Raw genomic sequence first — 24,120 nt, forward strand, 5'->3', positions numbered from 1 at the left:
GCGTTTTTGAAAATTAGTTATAAACATACATATTTACAAATATCTCAAATGATTATCAAAGGGTAAAGATCCAAATAATAGTCGAGATAACAGAAAATACAAATTAAATAAATAATCATAGAAAACGAATAACAATAACAATATTATCATAAATACATTTCGTTATTATGGAAACTTAAGTATAACATAAGTACATGTATGTGTAGTTATGTACAACAATGTACACAACGGAAACAATTATTCTTTGGTATGCGTTGCAAATTTCAATGACTAGTACTGGCGGTTTGGTGTAGTATTAGAATCAATTGTAGAAATACGATGTTCAATAGTTTTTGATCATCTTATAAGTAAAGTAGTGTACGGAATGAATTGTTTTTGTTTGCGTTAATCACAGTTCCTGTAACTAGCAAATGTACTACGATTATTTGCCACAAACTTTATACTTACACGATTGATGGAGTTGCGACGTGGATCTCCCGAACACATGGTAGTAGAACCACCACCACCGCTTCCACTTCGATTTCGGCTTAAATCACTATCATCTATGCATATGTCCGAATCTGAGTCTGTACGCCGCAAATCACCATCCTATAGTTGTACGGATTCGTTTCGAATAACAATGGATAAATTATACAAAATGCAAATGATGTTTTGTGTTAGTAATACATTTATATTTTAAAATAAATTTATATACTATTTACTGTTAATGTGAATAATATACATATATATTATGGGTATTCATTGCAATAGATTAATATTTAAAAAACGTTGCATTATCAGTACTAAGACTTATTTATTATAGCAAATATAATGTGCAATTCTTTTGACAATGCAAGTGATATGCAATATATATATATACATATACTGGTGGCCAATACTAAAGAAACAAAAATTGCACAGATAATTAATGCCGTATACTTTGTCAAAAATAAACATATCGTCTTGGTTTTTTTCAGTTATAAATCGGGTACTTTATTCACTTAAAAAAAACCAAAGCATAAATGCAAAATTCATTTTGAAATAAATAATATTGTATGTAAAAGGAAATTGTTTCAATGTTTGCACTCTTCTGTGCAAAACAGATGAACTTTAAAATTTTAGTTACTTTTACCGTTACACCACCAATTTCGATTCGTATAGACATTTTTAAAAGGATTTTATTACAGAAATATGTGTCCTAATCCGATTTTGACTTACTGCAAAATAAATATATAAATATGGCTAAAAACAAATACATTACACCTATAAAACTGTAAATTATCAGTGATTATGAAAATAATTTATCACAGAAAATAATATCGGAGAAATCTTCCATGAATAAATCAGTGATTCCTTGTAATATAAGTCAGTTTTATCCACTATATCAGTAGTGACAGTTCAGCACGGATGAAGGCTGCAAAAAATTACCATAGCAGTAGAAAATACCCATTTAAGAATTCAATGGAATTGGTGAGAGAGTAATCGTTGGTTATAACCTCAGGAACAGAGCCTAGACGAGCTGTGGTAGCAGGTCTACATGCCCGGAAACCATCAAGAAATGCCCGGAAAGGCCAAATTTGGCTCTCAAAATCCCATATTAATTGGAATCCGATTCAGTGTCGAGATATTATGTTCTCGGATGAATTAAAGTTCAATTAAAGGCTGAGACACGAAAAAAAAAAATTACCGCGAGAAATAGTATATCCAAGGTGCAAAAAATAGTATATCCAAGGACCAAATGCGTCATAGATAGCAAAATCAAAAGAAATTTTCAAACTAACAAACAAAACCTCTTCTTTTTTTGGTTTTTAAAGGATTTATGTCGGTTACGTCCTTTTGACTTGATATTTTCTGAAACCAAAGGACGTAACTACAACACAATTGTAGTACAACAAAGTGAATAATAACACTTTCCTGGACCACGAAAATACCTTTGGTTTTTCTGGGTCACTTCGAAAATTAGTTTTATAACGGTAAATGTAGAGAAAAACGTGGTTTCATAGATTTTCAACTTGAAACCCAAATAACTTATTTTCTTTCTAACGGATTTATATTATTCTTTTTTCTTTAAAACAAGATATATATTTGGTTAATCGGTTGAGGATTGGCTGAGTTACAGTGGTTGAAATGTGAAAAAATACGCATAAAAAGACAAAATTTTTTCTTCGGACTGTACGACGAAATAATGATATCAAGCCGAATAAGTTTTATTATATTACGGGAAGAAAATTAAATAAGCTTTCGAAAATGTGAAAATGAATCGGTTAAAAAATGGATGACTTATACATATTTTTGGATTTTAACTTTTTAGTTCCTTATTTAGAAATATACTAAAATAAGGGAAGTATGCATCTATTCATAAAAAAATGTTTTCTTAAAACCCAACAATAACAAACATCATTTATGTTATTGATTTCATAAAGTAGAAATGTGTTTAATGTCCCTTATAAATGATTTAAAAAACCAGTAAGGAAAGTAGTAAAGTCGGACGGGGGAATGATCCATTTTCGAAGGACCATTGACACGGAATTGGATGAACTAAAAAGCAATTACGTCATTCTTTACTCAATTTTGTACGTTCTGCAAAATTTCGTGTCACTCTGACAAAAATTAAAAGTTTAGGGCATCATTTACTTAAAATCGGACGAACATATTAATGGAAAGTATATCTAAACCGATTTCCACGAAACTTGTTCAGATTAGTTTTTACTAATTTCAGCACGTTTTGTGCATGTCGGCCATATATAGGTGCTATATGAAAATCTGTACCGATTTGAACGAAACTTGCCACACGTTCAGTACGTTGTGAAAATTTTGTGTCAATCGGTTTAACTTTGGGTCTTTGGTGCACCATTTACATTAAATTTGACGAAAATATATATGGGAGATATTTCTAAATCTCAGCCTGTTTTCCTAAAACTTAAAATCGAAAGGTGTATAGGACTTTGGTGCACCATTTACATTAAATCGGACGAAAATATATATGGGAGCTATATCTAAATCTGAACCGGATTATAAATGCGAACTGTACTTTGTTTACAATTTTACATCAACAGACGGACATGCATAAATCGACTCAGAAAGTGATTCTATGCATATTCTCAAAGCGAACTATGGGTCTATCTCGTTTCCTTTTGCCTGTTACAAACATATGTACAAAGACATAATACCCTGTACCACAGTGTGGTCAAGGGTATAACAAAAATGTGTATAAGTCATCCATTTTTAACCAATTTTTTGATTTTTCTCAGTTTCGAAAGCTTCTTTAATTTTCTTCCCCGTAATATAATAAAACTTAAACGGCTTGATATCATTATTTCATCGTACAGTCCGAAGAAAAATACATTTTGTCTTTTTATGCGTATTTTTTCACATTTCAACCATTGTAACTCAGCCAATCCTCAACCGATTTACCAAATATTTATCTTGTTTGAAAGGAAAAATTCTACTCTTCGAAGGAATAATATAAATCCGTTAGAAAGAAAATAATTTATTCGGGTTTCAAATTGAAAATCTATGAAACCACATTTTTCTCGTAATATAAAATTTGTACAGCGTACCAAATTGAGTCCATAGCTCCACACATATTATCGTCAGATTTTGTGAAAATGGTGCATTAAAGCCCCTATATTTCTTTCGATTTGCACAAAATTTAGCATAGCTTACTGAACTGAGTATAGAATAATGTGTGTTAAGTTTCGTGAATATCGGTTCAGATTTAGACATAGTTCCCTTATATATTTTCGTCCGATTTTGTGTAAATAGTTCATAAAGCACCTATATTTCTTGCGATTTGCACGAAATTTTACATGGGGTACTGAATTGAGTCTAGAGTCATGTTTCGTGAAAATCTGTTCAGATTTCGATATAGCTCCCACATACAGTTTCCACCGATTTTATGTAAATGTTGCACTAAAGACTTAAATATTTCTCCGATAGCGATAGAACTTTGCATATAGTACTTTTCCACCCAGTTGGAAACAATATATATATATATATATATATATCCCATCCCTATTAAAAAAAAATAAGTACTGACAATATGGATTTTTTTAAATTTTAAATATATTATTCATCAATTTCAAGAGATTTTAAAATTTTCGGATTAGGATTTCTCGAAAATCTTGCATTATAGGTATCTTTAGTCTTTAGCAATATTACTGAAATAAACGTGAGCAATATATTATATTTCTAATATTTTAACCCACAATCGACACGCTGAATGGATCTTTTCCGTTCCTTTTACCAAAAATTGTTTAAAATAAATAAATAAAATGTTCCCCGCAATGTTTTATTAAATGTCTATAAATAAAACAAAATTTGGAATTCAAACCAAACGTCAAAAATCTTAAAAATACGAAAACTAATTTAAGGGTTTAAACCAGCGTTCGAAAATAAACATTATGGTACCGTTCCATAGTGTTCTGTACCGTACCAAGGTGGATAGGTACACTAAAATAACGTACTGTACCGGTACACAAACACTAAAAATATTTTTAGCGTTACTGTTCCGGAGCACAACAAAAATCTTAGCGTACCTGCTGCGGTACACTAAAAATAGTAGTGTACCGGCAGTGGTACACTAAAAATCGTAGTGTACCGACTGCGGTACATTAAAAATCGTTGTGTTCCACTGGACGGAACACTAAAAATCTTAGTGTTCCGGCAGTGGTATACCAAAAATCGTAGTGTTCCACTGGTCGGAACAATACAAATCGTAGCTTTCCACATACTTGAACTGTACTGGTAGAGTACCATACACGTCTGTTTTTTTTTTTTTTTTGAGTTAAAATGAGATCAAATTATAATAAAATAAAACTGAATATAAGTTTATTTGCAATTACAAAAGTGAAAATGTCCATTTGAAATAGGTATTTTGGCCAGTTTTTGTGACAAAATTGTACAGCTTAGGATAAAATTTTCATTAATTTACACAACGAACATGATTAATTATTACCTGCTTATTCATTAAAAGAAGTGTACAAATTACGCGGGTGTGAAAAACATATTCTTTATGATTTTTGCACAGGTAGTCTTATGCGTTACATTTTTCCGATCAGCGCAATCGATTATCAGCCAAAATGTAATCCAATGCAATTTTCAGTTGCGAGTTGGATCAGATTGAACTTTCATTAGACGATCTTTTTAATGTATATAATATTTATTAAATAAAATATTACTAATATTAAATAAAATATAAACAAATACAAATTTAAAAAGTTTTCTATTTATTAAATCTATTGAAAAAAATATAAATTTTATTCATACAAAAAATAAAATATAATAAATACATCTTTTTGTGTTCCGACAAATGGAACACTATTATTTTAATTGTTCCGCCAAGTGGAACACTACGATTTTTAGTGTTCCGACTGCGGTACGCTACGATTTTTTAATGTTCCGACCGCGGTACACTACGATTTTTAGTGCTCCGACCGCGGTACACTACAATTTCGTTGTGCTCCGGAACAGTAACACTAAAATATTTTTTAATGTTTGTGTACCGGAACACTAACGCTAAAATTTTTTTAGTGTTTGTGTTCCTGGTACGGTACACTACGATAGTGTACCGTTTTTTGCGAACACTGGTTTAAACTGATCTTATTGCGAGTTTGAACCAATTTGACCACTTAATATCATTTTAGAATGATGGTACAATGGACAAAAGTATTTTTTTTTTCGAACGTTCCCACGTCTCACTTTCCCACCCCTACCGACCGAGGGGGCGACCTCCTCTTTCGTAGGGATCGCGTACACACCATAATCCGCATCATGGTGGAATATGAAAAGGGAATAGAAAACCAGCTACAGAATCTACTCCAACAGCCAGTTCACTACTCATTTAAAAATACAATTATATTAGATTTTATAAGTTCAACATTCTTCCTAAAATCTACATTAGAGTACACAGAATTAAAATCAATACAAATTTTACTGAGTGGATCTCCCATAGAATAATTTGTGCGATGAAAATCTACATGTCATAGTTGATAATATCTACTAGATCGAAAAGGAACATTTATTCTAATAGATGAAATTAGGAAATCAGAGGGTATATTACCATTTAATATTTTTAGTACCATCATAGTGTTCAACATAATACGTCTACTTTTTAATGTGGGTAACCGAATTACTTTTAACCTGCTAGTGTAAGAAGGCAACACAAAATCACTATTCCAATGTAAACCTCTCAGTGCAAAAAGTAAGAATTGTTTCTGCACTGATTCGATTTAATCGGAATATATTGCATATTGAGGATCCCATACAACAGAACCATAATCTAATATAGGTCTAACAAGAGGCGTGTATCGTTGTTTTGTGAACTCTATAAGTTTTGTTATAGTTAAAAGACCACTACGAAAGCCATGTTGATATGGACTTAATTAATTTTTCAAACAATTTTTGGATATCACATAATTCCTCTGTAGTTTGAGACGTTTAATAGACTACCAGACTTGTGTAACGGTACTATCAAAGATTTCTTCCATATGATGGGAAAATAATCAAAATTTAAGTAATGATTAAATAGCAACGTAAGAGGCGTTACTAAAGTGTCAGAACAATATTTGAGAATTATGCTAGGTATACCATCTGGACCAGGAAGTTTAATTGGTTTCAGAGTACGTAAATTTTTAGCAACATCTTGACTTAGTAAAAAAGGCATATACAGTATTGTTCGAAACCTAAGCAACTTTTTCTTAGTACGTAGTCATGGTCTTATATGATATCGTTAAATTGATTTATAAAAAATATATATTTTATTTACTATTATACTAATTGTCTATAATCTGAAAATAACAACAAATTTAAATTATATTTCTTTGGAAAAAAATAAAGAAATAAAAACAAAATTAACTCACAAAGCAGCTGTTCGAAACCTAAGCAACTTTCAATATTTCGTATGATACCCTTTATTTTTTATCACTGCCGCACATCTTTTTGGCATTGACTCTACAAGATTTGTTAGAATTGTTGTTGGTACAGCTTCCCACTCTGATTTTAAGCAGTTCATTATTTCCTGTCTTTTTTTAAAGCGACGTGTTCCAATCCTTCGTTTTAAAATGTTGAAAAGGTTCTCAATGGGATTGAGGTCTGGTGACAAGTTTTGCAAGGAAGTATTATACTCATTTACAACCTCATATTGGGTATTACAGCTTAGCCAGCTGTTAAAAAGACTTTAAATCGGCCGATATTTTAGGTTCTTAAAATCAAACGTTGTACTTAAGATAGGTCTTACGATTGCAACAGGCAGACGATGGATTTCGTTACAAGTTCATAAGTTTTACAGTTCATAATAAATTCCCATAAGCAGTGAACATGTTAACCAGTTTTAATTTCTATCATCTATTTTCTTAAAAAAAAATCAAAACATACATATTCGCTATGATATAGAGATTATTGAAATTTGTAAAAGTAAAACATGTTTCGCTTATGATGAGTTCGGATAGCTGAAATTATTTTCAGTTCAAAAATCAAATTTTTTTCCGTTTCAGTAAAGCGGAGTCGACCGTATAGTGTCGACAGTATAATGCAATAGTTAATAAAATAATTTAACAAGATAATAAAAGACCATGATTACTTAATAAGAAAAAGTTGCTTAGGTTTCGAACAATACTGTATATTTGATATATTTTGGATAGCTCATAAGCATATGAGCTTATATTTGGACAAACAGCAAATGAATAAATAGAGGCGAAAAAATTTGCAACACATTCTGCTATTTCAGAGTTTTTTACAAACTCCTTATTGTTGCATTTCAAAATTGTGGGTTTTGAGGAGACTTTTCTTTTTAAGTTAACAAACTCATAAAATGACTTCGGATTAGTTTTAAAATTATTTTTGATCGTGTTGAGGTAATTATTATACAGTCTACGGGACTCTATGGTATATTTTCATAGAAATTGCCCAGTATTTTTTTTTTAAAAAGTGTATAACAGTCAATCAGACGTAGTAGTAAAAAGTTTACAAAGAGAAGGCCATTTTGTTTTGTGCTTTCTTAAATTTGATTCAATGTTTTACCAGTTTTGTGGTTCGGGAACGATTTTCGAAAAAATTGCAAAACTTGCAAAATAAGTAGATTCTTGTAGGTTCTGGAACAGAACTTTTGTATTTAAATTCAAAAGTTTTTTTTTTATAAATTCACAGTATAAAATTGACAATATTGGGAAAAAATTCATTGTTGACTTCCGTAAAATGTCATTAATGACATTAAGTTTCGTGAAAATCGGTTCAGATTTAGATATGTAAATGATGCAAAACACACGCCTCAGTTCTTGAAAAATATTCTTTAATAAATCCACGCCTCAGTTGGCCCTTGAAAAATATTCTTTAATAAATCCACGCCTCAGTTGGCCCTTGAAAAATATTCTTTAATAAATCCACGCCTCAGTTGGCCCTTGAAAAATATTCTTTAATAAATCCACGCCTCAGTTGGCCCTTGAAAAATATTCTTTAATAAATCCACGCCTCAGTTGGCCCTTGAAAAATATTCTTTAATAAATCCACGCCTCAGTTGGCCCTTGAAAAATATTCTTTAATAAATCCACGCCTCAGTTGGCCCTTGAAAAATATTCTTTAATAAATCCACGCCTCAGTTGGCCCTTGAAAAAATATTCTTTAATAAATCCACGCCTCAGTTGGCCCTTGAAAAAATATTCTTTAATAAATCCACGCCTCAGTTGGCCCTTGAAAAATATTCTTTAATAAATCCACGCCTCAGTTGGCCCTTGAAAAATATTCTTTAATAAATCCACGCCTCAGTTGGCCCTTGAAAAATATTCTTTAATAAATCCACGCCTCAGTTGGCCCTTGAAAAATATTCTTTAATAAATCCACGCCTCAGTTGGCCCTTGAAAAATATTCTTTAATAAATCCACGCCTCAGTTGGCCCTTGAAAAATATTCTTTAATAAATCCACGCCTCAGTTGGCCCTTGAAAAATATTCTTTAATAAATCCACGCCTCAGTTGGCCCTTGAAAAATATTCTTTAATAAATCCACGCCTCAGTTGGCCCTTGAAAAATATTCTTTAATAAATCCACGCCTCAGTTGGCCCTTGAAAAATATTCTTTAATAAATCCACGCCTCAGTTGGCCCTTGAAAAATATTCTTTAATAAATCCACGCCTCAGTTGGCCCTTGAAAAATATTCTTTAATAAATCCACGCCTCAGTTGGCCCTTGAAAAATATTCTTTAATAAATCCACGCCTCAGTTGGCCCTTGAAAAATATTCTTTAATAAATCCACGCCTCAGTTGGCCCTTGAAAAATATTCTTTAATAAATCCACGCCTCAGTTGGCCCTTGAAAAATATTCTTTAATAAATCCACGCCTCAGTTGGCCCTTGAAAAATATTCTTTAATAAAACGCCTCAGTTGGCCCTTGAAAAATATTCTTTAATAAATCCACGCCTCAGTTGGCCCTTGAAAAATATTCTTTAATAAATCCACGCCTCAGTTGGCCCTTGAAAAATATTCTTTAATAAATCCACGCCTCAGTTGGCCCTTGAAAAATATTCTTTAATAAATCCACGCCTCAGTTGGCCCTTGAAAAATATTCTTTAATAAATCCACGCCTCAGTTGGCCCTTGAAAAATATTCTTTAATAAATCCACGCCTCAGTTGGCCCTTGAAAAATATTCTTTAATAAATCCACGCCTCAGTTGGCCCTTGAAAAATATTCTTTAATAAATCCACGCCTCAGTTGGCCCTTGAAAAATATTCTTTAATAAATCCACGCCTCAGTTGGCCCTTGAAAAATATTCTTTAATAAATCCACGCCTCAGTTGGCCCTTGAAAAATATTCTTTAATAAAATATGAAAAATATTCTTTAATAAATCCACGCCTCAGTTGGCCCTTGAAAAATATTCTTTAATAAATCCACGCCTCAGTTGGCCCTTGAAAAATATTCTTTAATAAATCCACGCCTCAGTTGGCCCTTGAAAAATATTCTTTAATAAATCCACGCCTCAGTTGGCCCTTGAAAAATATTCTTTAATAAATCCACGCCTCAGTTGGCCCTTGAAAAATATTCTTTAATAAATCCACGCCTCAGTTGGCCCTTGAAAAATATTCTTTAATAAATCCACGCCTCAGTTGGCCCTTGAAAAATATTCTTTAATAAATCCACGCCTCAGTTGGCCCTTGAAAAATATTCTTTAATAAATCCACGCCTCAGTTGGCCCTTGAAAAATATTCTTTAATAAATCCACGCCTCAGTTGGCCCTTGAAAAATATTCTTTAATAAATCCACGCCTCAGTTGGCCCTTGAAAAATATTCTTTAATAAAAATCCACGCCTCAGTTGGCCCTTGAAAAATATTCTTTAATAAATCCACGCCTCAGTTGGCCCTTGAAAAATATTCTTTAATAAATCCACGCCTCAGTTGGCCCTTGAAAAATATTCTTTAATAAATCCACGCCTCAGTTGGCCCTTGAAAAATATTCTTTAATAAATCCACGCCTCAGTTGGCCCTTGAAAAATATTCTTTAATAAATCCACGCCTCAGTTGGCCCTTGAAAAATATTCTTTAATAAATCCACGCCTCAGTTGGCCCTTGAAAAATATTCTTTAATAAATCCACGCCTCAGTTGGCCCTTGAAAAATATTCTTTAATAAATCCACGCCTCAGTTGGCCCTTGAAAAATATTCTTTAATAAATCCACGCCTCAGTTGGCCCTTGAAAAATATTCTTTAATAAATCCACGCCTCAGTTGGCCCTTGAAAAATATTCTTTAATAAATCCACGCCTCAGTTGGCCCTTGAAAAATATTCTTTAATAAATCCACGCCTCAGTTGGCCCTTGAAAAATATTCTTTAATAAATCCACGCCTCAGTTGGCCCTTGAAAAATATTCTTTAATAAATCCACGCCTCAGTTGGCCCTTGAAAAATATTCTTTAATAAATCCACGCCTCAGTTGGCCCTTGAAAAATATTCTTTAATAAATCCACGCCTCAGTTGGCCCTTGAAAAATATTCTTTAATAAATCCACGCCTCAGTTGGCCCTTGAAAAAATATTCTTTAATAAATCCACGCCTCAGTTGGCCCTTGAAAAATATTCTTTAATAAATCCACGCCTCAGTTGGCCCTTGAAAAATATTCTTTAATAAATCCACGCCTCACGCCTTATATATATTTCGATTTGTACTAAAGACCCAAAGTTTGTCCGATTGGCAAACAATTTTATACACCTATATATTTTCGTCCGATTTTAGGTAAATGGTACACCAATTGTCCAATTGACACGAAATTTTACACATCGTATCAAATTGAGACTAGAACGGCGTTATTGCGTTTTTTTGTGCAGATACAGACATAGCTTCCATATATATATAATTCGAACAGGTGTCTGATTGAGATTAAATTTTCAACAGTGCGGCATATCAAGTGTGCTATAATTGATTTACTTATTGATAAATATTACATATTTAGAATGTACCCAAAGTGGTGAAGGGTATGATATAGTCGGCCCAGACCGACTTTACTACTTTCCTCACTGTTTGATGAAATCCTGCTAAGATGTAGTCTAATTGAAGATTTTGACACATATCTGCAAGGTGTTTAATTAACACTTACTGAAGTCAACAAAGAATTTGTTGCCAATATTGTTAATTTTATACAGTATATTTTTAAAAATACTTTGAATTTAAATATATTATGGTTATAGCCTAGACAGACGACAGCCTTAATTCAAATTAATTTGTACATTATCCTCATTTTTATGTGTTTTTAATGCACAAAATCAAACTGAATTTATACTGAATTAAGCAATTTCAATATGGCAATGCTGTAGAAAATAAATTGATTGTTGTCAAATTTGTTTACGTTTATGAAAATAAAATTTATAAATAAAGGAAAATTCAACAATTATTCAAATTGGGAGCTGTTTTACTATCGTTTTGGCTGATTTTCTTCCTTTCTGCAACGTATCAATTTCATAAAGACGTAATCCCAAAAAAATATTGAAAACAAATGCCAATATATTCTTCCTACACACAGACAAACAAAAGTTTTGAAACAAAAAATTGTTTCATAAATGCAGAAACTCTCGTCTGTCAGGGGTAAATATTAATTCAAATTAAGAACTTTTTAATGCAAATTAAGGCTGTCGTCTGTCTACGGTAGCAAGGTATCAAGGCAGCTGATGGTAACATTATATGTCAAATATAATTTTGGATTCGCCGTAGGAAAATTCAAATTTCAAACAAAAAAATGTAATATTTTTTTTTAAATCAATTTTATGAAATATTTAACAACTTGTGAGCAATGCGGTATATTCGGACGGTCCACTGGTCTTAAATTTTCTATGGAGCTTAACCCTGATTGTGCAAAAATCCCGCGACAATTATATGATATTTGATTCTCTAACAACAACAACAAGTTTCGAGTATTTGGAATAATCAAACATTTTATATACAGTGAGTGTAATAAGTATTTTGCCTCAATAAAAATTTTCAAAATTCCAATATATTAGCCTATGGCCAGTATACTAAAGATGTAAAATGAATTATGTATGACGAAATATGTTTGTGGATATATTTGAACGTAAATGTGAGAAAATATTCGCGAAAAAATGCCGTGGTTTATTGGAATCGTCGCCAAATCGCTTTAAGTATGTGGTTACCCGCAATGGTAACTATAAAAAGACAAAGCGTATGTTATATAACGATTTATTTCAAAAATAATAATAAAAAGCAAAATACTTTTTTGTGATAATCATTTTTGGGTTGGTATAGATTTTGGCCGATATCTTCTAGACCAATAGGTCTTTCGCAGTGATTCTTGCAGAAATAAGATCTAAATATATCCACAAACATATTTCGTCATACATAATTCATTTTACATCTTTAGTATACTGGCCATAGGCTAAAACTCCTTGTACATTAGAACTTTTTACTGGGTTAACCTACTTTATGAGGATATATTTGACATATATGAAAAGGAAATGACAATATATTAAACGTACTGAATTTTGACAAATTTTTATTGAGGCAAAATACTTATTACACTCACTGTATGTACATTCATATACCAATATCGGACCAAACCATAATATATATGATTTTAGAGGAAAAATATCTTCTTTCATATGTTGCCAATTTATCCGAACATTTTATATATTTACATTCATATACCAATATCGGACCAAACCATAATAGATATGATTTTAGAGGAAAAATATCTTATTTCATATGTTGCCAATTTATCCGAACTATGTCTTCCCCGAGTAAATATACGTCATAAAATTAAGTTTTGGTTATTATTCACACAAAATCTAACATATCATGTGTACTGTCCATTATTAAAACATTCATGCTTATTGGTTGACCAGGTCCACTTCAAAAGTAATATTTTGTGGATTTCGGCTCATAATTGTGGCCCCAAGAGTAACGAAACCATTCATTACCAAAAACTATGGGTGCTGGCTTTAACCAGAACTGAACCTAAATGCGAAATATCAGGACGATTGATTCATAACTGTGGACAGAAGTATAATGAACTGATTTCGTGATTTTTTCCAATTTTACTTCGAGAGAACCATTGAAATTCGGTATTAGACATGTATTTGAGATTTTTGAAACAAAATTTTGGTCACCTTGACCCGATAAGTATTGACCGATCATCACGAAAACATCCTTCTCATTCGTTTGTCTGTACCCTTCTGCGTATAATTTCTTGTTTTTCGGGTCATAATTGTGGTCACTACCAATCACTACCGAATCTACATGCAAAATCTCCAGAATTCAACAATGGAAATTATTGAAAGATGCCGACACATGACTAGAACGATTCTGCTAGTTGAGAGATGATAAACGATATACGAAAAAGATCTTGTATCAATATATCGTGCAGCTACAAACTCTTGAGGCAACACATAGAGGTATAGGGCATAAAAACATTTTGTGCTGATTGGTTGAATCAAATTTGCTTAAATTTTGATATGTCAAGACGAATTGAATTTTGTTTGCCTTGTTTACAAATTTTGACATATAATGTTTCCAAAAAATTGTTTTGTTGTAGTAATTCACCGATGCGACTACCTAATATATGTGCCTTGAGTAAAATAATAAATTTTGATAATTCAAAATTCTGTGTTCTGATTGGTAGAAAACAATTTGCTTCAAAATCGATATGTCAACAAATTAATTTAAATTCGCTTTGATTACCGTTTTGACATATCATTTTCCCAATTCGCCGATGCGGCTACCTTATATATCTACCTTGATGGTTAGTTTTGAGAATATGAAAAATGAAGTTTCATGCTACCTTCATACGCTTTATGGAAAAAAAATCTAAAAAAAAAATCAAATTTTTTGTTCCAAATTATCGTGTATAAATAAAAATTATGCAGAAAATTTTTATCTTTGGTACGATCGTTCTAAAACGACATCTAGATATTGATACAAACTCGGAATAAGATCATGTTTAACCCTTTATGGCCCAATGTTGCCCACAGGCACCAAATATTTGAGAGCTTATATTTACGATACAGCTAGTGGATTGCATTCTTTCGATTTTCTATGTCAAGTCCCGATTATGGACAACACATATCACAAGAAAAATCTAAAAAAATTATATTTTTGGTAAAGTTATGAGCTTTTTAATATTTATTTATTTATTTTATTAAAACTCTTACATGTACACAAAGCCTTTAAATCGCTTCGTAATCGAAATGTACGAATTCTGCCGTCAGAATTATATTTGATTCTTGTAAAACAGAATATAGAGAATGATTTAAAATATTTTTTTTTTTTTATTTTGCATTTGGTTTTCTTGATATTGGGCTATTATTTTTCTGAGAGAAGGCACTGTATCTCCCGAATGCATAGATTTAGAGATGTCAAATTTGTCCATAACCTATCTAGGATAGTTGCATTAAATCTGTGAACACAAAATTGTTCTATGATTACGGAAAAAATTCGGGCCACAAAGGGTTCGAGTAGTTCCGATCCCTAAATTGTTAATATTTCCAATTAATTTAATTTTTATTCAACAATAACATGTATACGAGCTATATATATGTTAAGAGAGCTAAGTAGTTCCGACCCCTCACATTAAATTTGTATTGCCCAATTAATGTTAATATTTAAGAAGTTTGAGTAATTTCAATCCCTCCCTTTTAAATAATATTTTCTTTAATTTTATATATTTATTTTATATTATTGTTTTACACCCCTTTTTCAGCAATATTAATTCAATTTGTCAGAATGAAATTTATATTTTTAATATTTTTTACCTTAATTTACATTTATAATTCTACTTGTTTTATTGTACATAGTAATTGTCACTTTGAGTAGTTTGTCATCCACCCCCCTAAAAACTTAATTTACTATAATTGATATTAAACTGTGTTACTTAACATTTTAATGTAGTTTACCGCCTCATGAATTTGAAAATAAATAAATAAAAAGAGTTTTCATACTTTGAAGATTTTTGAGTTTAGTCTATTTTGAGACTTTTTTGCAAATATTTTTGTAGAATATTCTGTCCTGCTATAACTCCGTTTTAAATGAGATTTCAACCATTTCTGCAAACTGTTGCACAGTGTTATTATTGATTTTCGGTATTGTTTTAGTCATAAACATATTGGCTTACTGCATTAAAAACACTAAATATAAAAACTCATATTTACCTGTGTTAGCTGCTCAGTCGTTGTCAATAGACGAGCTACAGGATTACAACAAACTGGCAACGTTTCCAACAATGTAGGTCTAGAGTGTGTCAACAGTGGTTTCATATACCTAAAATGTAAGGTGCGTCCATTAGTAACTAAAACAAACACAATAGAAGAATTACTTACTTAGTGTCAAAGCTACCCCACAATCTGGCAAGAACGGCTTTTTCATTACGTTTGGTGTTGCCAGCACTACCAGGGTTATTTTCGACGTCACCACAATCCTGCAAATAAGTTTGAGACTATTTTTTAATATTATATTTATTCATTAATAAATAAAGTAGTAGCAAAGTTAGAATTGCATTGTAAGCATAGATAACGAGGAAATATATTTGTAATAGACAAAATTAATAAAATAATTCAATGACTTATCTTCTGATGCTTTGGAAATAGGATCTTATTTGTCCACTGTGCAATTTACATATTATGTACATAAACATGTTAATATTTTATAATATTTTATCATTTATTATAGCAATTAAACCTTACAAAATTAAAAAAAAAAATAATAAAGAGACTATTTTTTATTCTCCTCAAAATCAGAATTTGCAAAATATGCAAAAGAATGCTACTCGCTATTGTTTCAATAAAAAAAGTGTTCCTTTCCCTCGATTATAATTTCTTGAAATATTACTTTTTCATTAATTTTTCATGATTTTTTTACAAAGTCTCAATTTAGATTAGGCGAGTTTACTTGTGGCAAGTCTTTGTTTGTAAAGAGAGAGGGGCAAGGGAAATAGAAATTGAAACAAATTGATCGTACCGGCAATTTTCTGACAATTCGTTTTGTGTATTTTGTATTTGTTGACATTTTATATTTATTTATTTTTGAAACCAAATTGCCTTGTATAGACGCATGAAGCAAGTTCAAAAGAGAACGATAAGAATTGCCGCAAGTGAACTCGCCTAATTTAAATCAGGACAAATATATATTTGGGACACTTACTTTTTTATTTAGGGTAGGATATTATTAGGGTAGGATATTATCTCAATGTATATAAGTTGAAAAATGTTTTTAGCTTATCGAAAAAGAAATCCATTTCCTATATTATAAAAAATATATTTTCAATATACAAATCCCAAAAGTGTTCTGCCAACATTTTCAATATAGCTTTGTGCAGTGTTCGAAAATTAACACTATTAAAGAAAACTTCATTGATTATAAAAAAAAGTTATATAACAGACTTTTGATAAATCGATCGTTTTCAATTTGAAGGGAATTTTTGTTGTAGAGTGTTTACATTAATTCACTTGAATTCGTACTATTAGTTTTTTTAAGAATTGTATTATTTTTAAACAATAATCTAATTTTAGAAAATTATTAGTTATTTACACATACCACATTTGTTGTATTTTCCATTGAATTGTAGACCTTTCATAGTAATTTGAATTTAACAAAAATTGAAAAATACAAGACAATTTGTTTTAAAAATGTAAATTGTGATAAAATTGACAACAAGGAAATGAAAGCACACAAATAAAAGGGTACATAAAAAAGGCAATAATTGACGGATGCTCAGCATTAAGTAAATTAACAATAAAATCATATTTTTGTAAAATTTAAACAACGAGAAAACAACATAGTGAAAAACAAAATACTCACACTGCGCACATGATAGTTATTCAACTGTTCAATTTCTTCATCAACACCCACTCTGAAAATTAAGAAACAAACGTTGAATAATTCATATTGCATCGATTGATGAGATAGTATTCACTTACGGTATTTGAAGCCAATTGAGGAAAAAGTTTGCAGCGCCACCTTGAATGACAACTGTGAAAATTACAATTAGAGATGTTGCTGTCAACATCGTCTGTCTAGCCTCTGATAATGTGTTGCGTATAGCCAGCGCAAAGGACATAGCACCTCGTAAACCTATGGGAATATTTAAAATTAAATACTCTAAATATCTCCAAAATTGTTTTTCACTTACCGGCAAAAAATAACATATGCTGGAAATTTGTGGAAATTTTTGGTTTGCGATTTAAATTTAATAGCCATGACAAAGGATAAATGTTCACAGCTCTACCAATGGCCGCACATATCTAAAATAATTAATGTAAATTCAAATTAGAATTTTTATGTAAAGAAATATATATATATATGGTGTGCATACAAATCCAGTTATAATGAAAACGGCATCGAAATGGTGTTTAGGAAATGTAAACATGGACACTCCAATGTAGGAAAATATGAAATTCTCCGCCAGAAAATTTAAAAGTTCAAATATTTCCTTAGTGCGCGTCCGGGAATTTTCAGATAAATTATTGAATGTGTAATGAGCCTGGCATATCCCACAGAACAAGACAGCAACAACACCAGTGAGTTCGGATGCCTCTGCTATTAAGAAGGTACTGTATGACATCAGAACAAAAAGCGCAGACTCCAGCAGGGGAAAATCTCGAACCCGAGTAAATTTGGTCAAGTGTTAAATGAGTTAAGGAATGCAATACTGGATATAGAATTAAATAAGAAATACTATATATGCCATGACAATTTATTTTATATAGTGGACGCCACTAGACCCTTTTGTTTTAAAAATATTGCTAAGTGGTATTAATTTTGTTTGTGGTTTTGTGCCTTTAAACATGATAGAATATATAACGTAATATGTTTTGTAACCTTTTTTAGAAAACCAAGATTTGTATAAGAAACTAAAATGGACTTATACCACTTTCAATATAAACGACTCATATAATCGTTTATACACCATCTACTCCTTTTTAGATATGTTCATTTCCACATCGGCAGTATGTACCTTCATTACTCTCAATAACAAATATAAACCATGGCAAATAAAAAAATATATTTTTAAAAAGGATATCAATGCTGTAAAACAGCCCATTAGTGCTCCGATAAGTAATGACAGCATGAATATACCAAAAAAGTCGCTTAAAGCCCTAAAGAAGGCATACGTTTCAAATTCTCCAGTACTGGAGTAATGCTCTCCATAATTTTGAATGGCTCTGAAACAATATTACAATTAAAACATAAACGAGGGTAATTTGTTTCCTGGCTACTCACCCACTCAACACAATGGCAACCGCATCATTTAAAACAGATTCACCAAACACCAATGCATACAAGTTCACATCAACGTTCAAGTCGTGAAAAATCGCCAGAATTGTTAGTGGATCTGTTGGTGATATCAGCGCTCCGAAATACAGCGTGTCCAGAAATGTGAAACTGCTACTCAAGTATGTTGGCATCAGTTTCACAAAACCGTACATAAGGGCACCGATTAGGAAGGCCGATAATGTTGTACCGAGTATAGCAAATGTTAGAATTGCACCCAAATTGCGGAAAAAATATTTCTGTAAAGAATAAATTATCGTGATGTCAATGTCCTCATTTCAAAAAAAACCTACTAACCTTTTTTAAACTGTAGCCAGCATGAAATATTATTGGTGGTAAAATGATATTGAAAAATATTTCAGGATCAAATGTAGCTTTTAAATCTATTTCATTTTCAACTACATCGTAAACTTGGCTTCGGAAAGTGTAGGCATAGGTTTTATTTTCAATGGGATCACTGCCATTTGGAGTTAACTTTCCTGGAAACTAATACAACAAATATATTAACACATAACGTATTCCCAAGTAAATAATCAATTACTTTTAACCACAGGGTATCCGGCGGCAATGTTTGATTGAAAGTTGTATTTCGTTCCGGCTCAACTTCCAAGTGTACTAATGGCGTTGATGAACCCGAATATCGTATAGCGGCTCCAACAATAAGTCCTGCATTAAAATACATGTATATGTTTAGAAATTAGATTCCATTTCAGGTATAAAGAGTATTTTCTTTCTTAAAATTACATGGACGTGGTGCATTAATATTTTTTCCGCTTCTAATACATTACCACGAAAATTTTCGCTTTCGCTATATATGTGTGCGTAATCAATCAAAAACATTATCGTCGTCACCTATATATATATATATATATATATATATGTGTGCGTAATCAATCAAAAACATTATCGTCGTCCATTATTAACTAGAATTTGGCCAAAAAATTGCAGCACATAGACTATACAATATATAATTATGAATCAGTTTTATTGCGCAAATCTAATATACATTTTAATTACAAGTAAAATACAACAGTATGGACGGTATTTAATATAAACATATGATAAATATATATGTGGTCAAAATAATCAAATTACTAGGAGGTATATACAACGACGTAATTATGTGTGTTTTTGTTGTGAAATAAAATCGCCTATAAAACTACAGCCGCTAATTACTTTAAATATAAAATGCTGACATTGCATATTGAACGCATCACATGGCATGTAATTTCGTCATTCTATGTCATTGTCACCACATTCTATTGCTAGCAATACATACCATATATCACAGCAAGGCCTGTCTCGTGGAGCCAGGAAACTCGATGGTGTTTGAAGAGCCATATCGTTAGAACAGTCAAGGTAAGCAGGAAGGTGTAAACCAAAAGATTTAGACTGTCAATTCTGTGAGTCAATGTTGCCTTGGCATCGAGAGCAATATCGGTAGCGGTTGCATCACAGCATCTGGTTCCAAAGGCGAATGTCCAAAGAAGAAATGTAGAAGCCACAAGTAATCGGCTCGATGTTCCGGGATGAATGACATTATTCTGTGATTGCCAGGGAAACACCATTGAACTCGCCCTTCTTATTGAAAACACAAGAATAACCCGACCTTATTGTTTTTTTTCACAAAATTCAAATCCTTTTTCTATGCAGGGAAATATAAGGCAACATATCATGAAATTCAATATATCCCGAACTACGACGTATTTAGTATTTCATTTCATTCTGCAATGAATATAAGATAATATTTCGAAGTATTATATTATAATAATTCAATAATTATGCAGTGCGAAAATTTTTCCTGTTGTTTACGATTTTCTTTTACAACAAATACACTCATCTACAATAGCGTTGCCAGATTTAATTGAATTTAATTTGAAGTGTCGAAATCGCAGTCTACAACAAAAATTACCCTGTGTTTATAAGCGACAGGACAGCTTGTAAACACAGCTTACATTAAAATGGGAATAATGAAAGCAGAGAGGATAATGGACATTATACATTGGGAAGGCCTTTAGCTTTTTTATGGGAAGATTTAGTTCTTTTATATATATGTATATATATATATATTCAGAATGTTTACCTATCATAGAAAGTTTACCAACAGCAGTTGCTCAAGTTGTATCGCTTCCTCCTTCGTTGTACTCACAAAAATGAGACAAAATGTTGTTGAAGTCCTTGCTTGCTTCTTCAAGGCAGCCAGAATCGAATATTGTACGTGCCCAAAAATTACAGTTTGTTATCTGCATGTGACCCAAATGATCGCAAACGTATCTATATCTCACTGACGTGAACTGCTTGTTGTTGAAACACAAATGTACCGATCGTACAGATTACAAACATCTTGGAGAGGCATCCGATCACCCACTCCTATACCCGCTCTTAGCTTCGCCCAACGATTTTTGGTAGTTTAAATTATTGGTAGTTAAAATGAAAAAATTAGTCATGCAATTACATATGTATTTTTTCCGAATAGGACGCGCTCTATTTTCGTATGTGAAACATAAGGAAATCAGCTGTTTGAATGAAACACATTGTTGGAAGAAAATATTTCAATTGCAAGTCAAAGAAAAGGAAACAATTACTGTGGTAAACTTTTTTTGATCAGCCTCGATTCATTGGAAGTATTTTTATTCTGAACACTTCGATATACTGCACTTAAATGTGATAATAGAAAATTATTGCAAGCAATTTTTCAATAAATAACGGTTTTCGTGAGAAACGTCGACTTTGAGCTGGCCACAAATTAAAACCAAGATCTATTAATAAGGTCACCCAAGTAGCAATCGAAATCGGAAAACAGCTGTTTTTCTCAATTCTGATGTCGAAAATTTTACGTTTTCATAATAGAAGTCAATTCACAATAATGAATTTTGAGAGCAAACTTGAGTGACTGCTGATATCCAGCTGGTCTCCCTGGGTGACCTTATCTATAGGCCTTGATTAAAACATTGTGTGATTTTTTACTTTATTGCATTTTTTTAAATATTAAAAAAACATCCTTAAAATTTGTCAAATTAGGTAAACTATGCACCGATAAAATCATTTACAGTAAAAATTTGTAAAAAATCTGTAAAATCTATCAAAATTGACAACAATTTGTACAGTGCACCTAACATTCGGAAAAACAATAAATAATTCTTAAAATAAATAAATGTTTGAAATAAAAACTCAAAAAATTGGAATTAACCAAGAAGGAATTAAGGAACGATTCGATTTCGAAAGCCTTTATTGAAGAGAATAACTATGATGGTCAGTAAAAGTTTCTGGCACATAGCAACATTTTTAATTTTTTTACTTTGCACGGTTTACTACACAATATCACTATTAATTGAGACTTTTGCATATATTTTGTTTGTTTGATAGTGTGGCCAACAATGGAAATATTGATGGTTGTGGAACAGCCAGTATTCGATAAAAATATATAGTCCAAAATGATAAAGTGTATTCACCTTGAGAGCGAACTACGTTGTTTAAATGCCATTTACAACAGGTCATTATACGTTGTTCGCTCTCTCATACGTTGTTCGACCCTGAAATATAAAATAATTACATAGTTCGACATTACAAATTTTCTGAGCGAACAACGACTTCTGTACATTGTCAAATCGAATCACTGTCTGAACAAACCAGAAAAGCGACCCATCCCTAAATACTGAGAGAAACAAGAAACAAAAAGTTAAATGTTAATGACATGAACTATCAATAGTATTCTGTGAATGGGCTAATTATTGTACGTAATTTTGAAGGGATAAGCATAATGAATCCGTTGTGTTATTTTTTATTGATAATACAACAACCACAAGGAGACAATTCGTAGACGACTTCGTAGTTAAATAAATTGTATCTCTTAAGGGCTAAACAGAATGTTCGCGTTGGGCGTTTTTTGTTATCGCGTTAACGCACGCAAAAAGTTAAAATATATTTAACTCCGAAGCGCAGCGCACATCAACTTCGAGCGTTTGTGTTATCGTTTCCTTGTGGTTGTTGTATTTTCGATAACACATAACGCAACGGATGGCTCAACGCGAGCATTCTGCTTAGCCCTTTAGGGTGCCAAACCGCAATATGCCAAAAAGCGTATCGCGATCATTGTGCGGTGCCCATGAGAGCGACCAACATTGTTCAAATGTCCGTCTGAATATGCCATTAGTCCATGGTATAATAATAGAAGGTAACAGCAAGTGTTGTTGTACAAAAAACGATACAACAACCACATGGAAATTTGTTGTTGTAAGTTCTACTCATGGCCTATAAATAAGGTCACCAAGGGAGACCAGCTGATTATCGATACCTCTCAAGTTTGCTGTCAAAATGCATTATTGTGAATTGACTTCCATTATGAAAACGTAAACAAAGTCGAAATTTTTGACATTAGACTTGAGAAAAAACAGCTGTTTTCCGATTTCGATTGCTATCTTGGTGACCTTATTAATAGATCTTGGTTCTACTAGTGTCAACTCATTTCACAGAAAAATGTAAACAAACAAACAAATTATCATCAAATTATTTTTATTTTGAAAATGAAATATTTTCGAATCCTCAAAATAAAAATTATTTATTTCTATCGCGTCCACATCTTTCCTTTAAATGTGTCATTGCCACATATATGTATAACACATATGAAAATGCTGGGAATAGCGAGTTATTCCTTGAAGAAAGATTTGCTTCCTGAAACATTCCCAGCAGGCAGATTGAGTAAATTGAATATGGGAGCACATTTAATAAAGAACAATTTCAAATTGTATGCGTTCCCAATTTTCCTGTTGGGTGATTTTTAAAAACATAATTTGTCAAATTCATATTGACACTAGTATTACGTTGGAATCAAATCAGCTGGGATTTGCTGTTACCTTTGATAATTGTACCATGCCATTAGTCAATTAATCGATTGGTCGTAAGTCGACTTACGTATCCCTATTCAGAACGACAAAACAAAGGCAGATTTAATAAGGTGACTACATCAACCCAGCTGTTGATACGATTTGATGTCAAAAATGTTCTTGTAATTTTAAACAAAAAAAGAAATATAAACGAAAAAATCTGAATTTTAAAGAGCTAGTTCGACAAAACACTTAAAAACATTTTCTAAATGAATTTGTGTAAACAAATCGCATGAATCGGTTTTTTATTTTCAAAATATTTTTGACATATCATTGTTCTACAGCAGTTGTTTGTTGTAATCGGTTGCTGATGCGCCTACCTTATTAAATCTGCCTTGGACACAACTCTAGAATTATTAATCCGTTGATGAAATTTCATTTATAACGCTGTGGAAAAAGTACAATTATCAAATACATAAACACAAGAGAAAAGAAAATAACAATACCATATTTAGCCAAAAGAGATATCGATTTTGTACTAAGACAGAGGCATATAAACAACATAGAAT

At 31.8% G+C, this 24,120-nt stretch overlaps 1 protein-coding gene across 1 annotated transcript; it reads right to left on the bottom strand.

Moving 5' to 3' along the window:
- Positions 1–384: 384 nt before the first annotated feature.
- LOC133323692 (sodium/hydrogen exchanger 6) lies at positions 385–20,296 on the bottom strand. The gene is made up of 13 exons (XM_061532612.1): positions 20,008–20,296; positions 19,270–19,394; positions 19,026–19,214; positions 18,678–18,967; positions 18,478–18,619; positions 17,770–18,078; positions 17,587–17,698; positions 17,375–17,528; positions 17,252–17,307; positions 16,021–16,033; positions 15,779–15,844; positions 15,611–15,719; positions 385–588 (listed from the first exon to the last, which is right to left on the bottom strand). Exons 1-13 carry the CDS (start codon positions 20,294–20,296, stop codon positions 385–387), a joined length of 2,058 nt encoding a protein of 685 aa, XP_061388596.1.
- Positions 20,297–24,120: the final 3,824 nt, after the last annotated feature.

This window comes from Musca vetustissima, unplaced genomic scaffold (genome assembly GCF_032173495.1).
Source record: "Musca vetustissima isolate MV318-11 ecotype Yass unplaced genomic scaffold, APGP_CSIRO_Mvet_v1 utg12320, whole genome shotgun sequence".
Taxonomy (NCBI): Eukaryota; Metazoa; Arthropoda; class Insecta; order Diptera; family Muscidae; genus Musca; species Musca vetustissima.

What these genes read in the sequence shown, in the direction of transcription:
- LOC133323692 (XM_061532612.1), bottom strand. Translation starts at nt 20,296, where the DNA reads ATGGTGTTTCCCTGGCAATCACAGAATAATGTCATTCATCCCGGAACA. An exon ending in CTGGCTACAGTTTAAAAAAG is followed by an intron (nt 18,968 to 19,025) that starts GTTAGTAGGTTT and finishes TATTCTTTACAG; the next exon opens with AAATATTTTTTCCGCAATTT. An exon ending in CGACTGAGCAGCTAACACAG is followed by an intron (nt 589 to 15,610) that starts GTAAATATGAGT and finishes GTACAACTATAG; the next exon opens with GATGGTGATTTGCGGCGTAC.